Source organism: Chinchilla lanigera, unplaced genomic scaffold (genome assembly GCF_000276665.1).
Source record: "Chinchilla lanigera isolate Chin_1 unplaced genomic scaffold, ChiLan1.0 scaffold00084, whole genome shotgun sequence".
Taxonomy (NCBI): domain Eukaryota; kingdom Metazoa; phylum Chordata; class Mammalia; order Rodentia; family Chinchillidae; genus Chinchilla; species Chinchilla lanigera.
In genome coordinates this window covers 9,131,081-9,133,418 of record NW_004955485.1, presented here as the reverse complement: position 1 = coordinate 9,133,418, position 2,338 = coordinate 9,131,081, and the positions used below count along the sequence as shown (strand labels likewise).

General features: G+C 62.3%; 1 protein-coding gene across 1 annotated transcript; it reads left to right on the top strand.

Annotated features, from left to right (window-relative positions):
• Kazald1 (Kazal-type serine peptidase inhibitor domain 1) lies at positions 1-2,338 on the top strand (the record flags this gene model as incomplete). The annotated part of the gene is given in 4 exon segments (XM_005403935.2): positions 1-94; positions 1,075-1,235; positions 1,318-1,465; positions 1,617-2,338. Coding segments are annotated over 4 exon segments (498 nt in total), but the record flags the coding sequence as incomplete, so codon positions are not given.

Sequence of the window (2,338 nt, the reverse complement as noted above, 5' to 3'; positions counted from 1 at the left end):
CGCACCTACGCCCAGATCTGCCGCCTGCGGGAGGCGGCCCGAGCTCGGCCTGACGCCAACCTCACCGCGGCGCACCCGGGGCCCTGCGAGGCGGGTACGCGCGGCCCGGGCCCCACCCTCGGGACGAGGGCTCCCCAATCCCGGCGGCGACAACCTCTGGCTAGCGGAGCAGCAGGAGGAGGGCAGGGTGGCCTGGCGTCCTTGGGGACCCTCTCTCCCTCGGTTCCTCAGATGCGGCCCCGAGCTTAGTCTGCAGGTTCTCCCCAGAGCCCTGGATCTGGCCAACAGCTGCCTCCGAGTAGAAAGACCCCTCAGTTGTCCCCCAGACCGCTGAGCCGGGCAGCGGGACGGGCTTCCGAGAGATCAGGTTTCATCTGGGCGCGCGCTGAGAGCCCTCTGTTTACGCGTTTGGGGATGACTGAAAGGGGCGCAGCATTTTCGCTCCCCCACCCTCCTCCCTCAGGAACAGGGTCCATTTCAGCCTGCAGTTTTCTTTGGCAACCCACAGCGTTCCCTTTCTGAGCCCCTCCTCGGGGTCTGGCTTGGCTGGGGCTGCTGGGGAAAACAAACGTGCCAGCAATTTCCCCCAGTCCTCCAGGCTTCCGCCGGCGCCTACTTGCAGGTTCTTGGCTTGGCTCTGTGTCCCAACCTCCCTCTGCCTGCCTGCCCGGCGGGAGGTGGAGGGCGCTGGGGAGCTGGGCTGGGCTAGAAAAGGAGGAAGGGGAGGGAGGTGTTGGTTACCCGCACCGCAGGAAGGGGGCCCCCGAGGGTGAAGTGAGGACAGGAGGCAGGCAGGGACAGAGTGTCCGCTCAGCTCAGGTGCGGCGCTGTGCGCTTGTTCGTACACGTTGTCTGCATGTGCTCTGTTGTGTACACGTGTGCATGTACCTCCCGTGTCTTGTCGGTACCCTTGTTCCTACCTGCATCTACTTTTATGTGCCTGTGCACGTGCCGTGTCTGCGGATGTGTACGCGCCTCACACAGAGCGTGTTCCCACAAGCGTCCCCTGTCACTCCTACTCGGCCCTGTGGGGCTGGGTGCACCATCCTGCTCTCCGCCTCTCCCCTCCCCCAGAGCCCCAGATCCTGTCACAGCCCCACGACGTTTGGAATGTGACAGGGCAGGATGTGATCTTTGGCTGTGAGGTATTTGCCTATCCCATGGCCTCCATTGAGTGGAGGAAGGATGGCTTGGACATCCAGCTGCCAGGAGACGACCCCCACATCTCCGTGCAGGTAGGGGCAGGGGGCAGAAGCTTCCTGTGGGTCAGCCTAGGACTCTTCAGAATTACCTTACTGACTCTACACCTGGCTTTAGTTTAGGGGTGGGCCCCAGAGGTTTGAGGTAACCAGCTGGCTGCAGATCCAGGCTGTTCGACCCAGTGATGAGGGTACCTACCGCTGTCTCGCCCGAAATGCTCTGGGTCAGGCTGAAGCCCCTGCCACCCTGACTGTGCTCACTCCCGGTAAGGAGGCGCCCTGAGCCCTGGGGGCTGGGTGGATGGTGCAGGAGAGGACCCCTGAGTGAGTGTGTAAGAAACGTGAGTGTGCAGGTGGGTGTACACACAAGCACGGCCGTCCACAGATGCCTTCTCTCCTGTGCCATGGTGTTTGCAGACCAGCTGAACTCTACAGGCATGTCCCAGCAGCAGTCCCTGAGCCGAGCACCTGAGGAGGAGGCCGGAAGTGAGGAGACCGAGGATTACTACTAGGTCCAGATCTCTGGCCCATGGTGGACGGGTGGGGACAGTGCTCACCCCGCCTCTTGAGAAGGCCTGGAAAAGACCTGGAAGGGGCCAGCAGGCCTCCTCACGGATTGCTCGGATGCTCCTGGTGGGGTGATCGTGGTGGTGGTAGGGGACAGGCAGTTGGACAGTGGTAGGGAGAGGGCAGAAATGAGGGAGGTGGGGTGCCAAAGGCCTGTGCAGAAGATGCCCTGGCTCCAAAGATCTCCATAGCTGCTGCTGGCAGTGCTGGCTGGGGTCTTGAGGATGCCCCTGTGCCTGCAGCTGCCCTCCCTCCTGCTCTGCTCAGCCGTCTCTTCCGCCTGCCCATCCTCACAGACCCTATTCCTCCGTTATCTTCCTGCTACTCCACTTCTGCCCAGTGGCAGTTTACCTGCCCTCAAAACGCATGTTCCGCTTTCCTCCTCCCCCAGGCCTGCTTGGCTTACTAAACGCAGTTCATGCTGCTCGGCCCCTGCGCTACTGTGAGAGCGCGCACCAGAGTGTGTTTGGTTCGGTGCAGTGAGGGGTGGGCCTGCTCCAGCCTCACACCCCCGTGCAGTGGGCACACAGGACTAGGCACCCTAGGCACCAATAAAGATGAAGAAACCACCA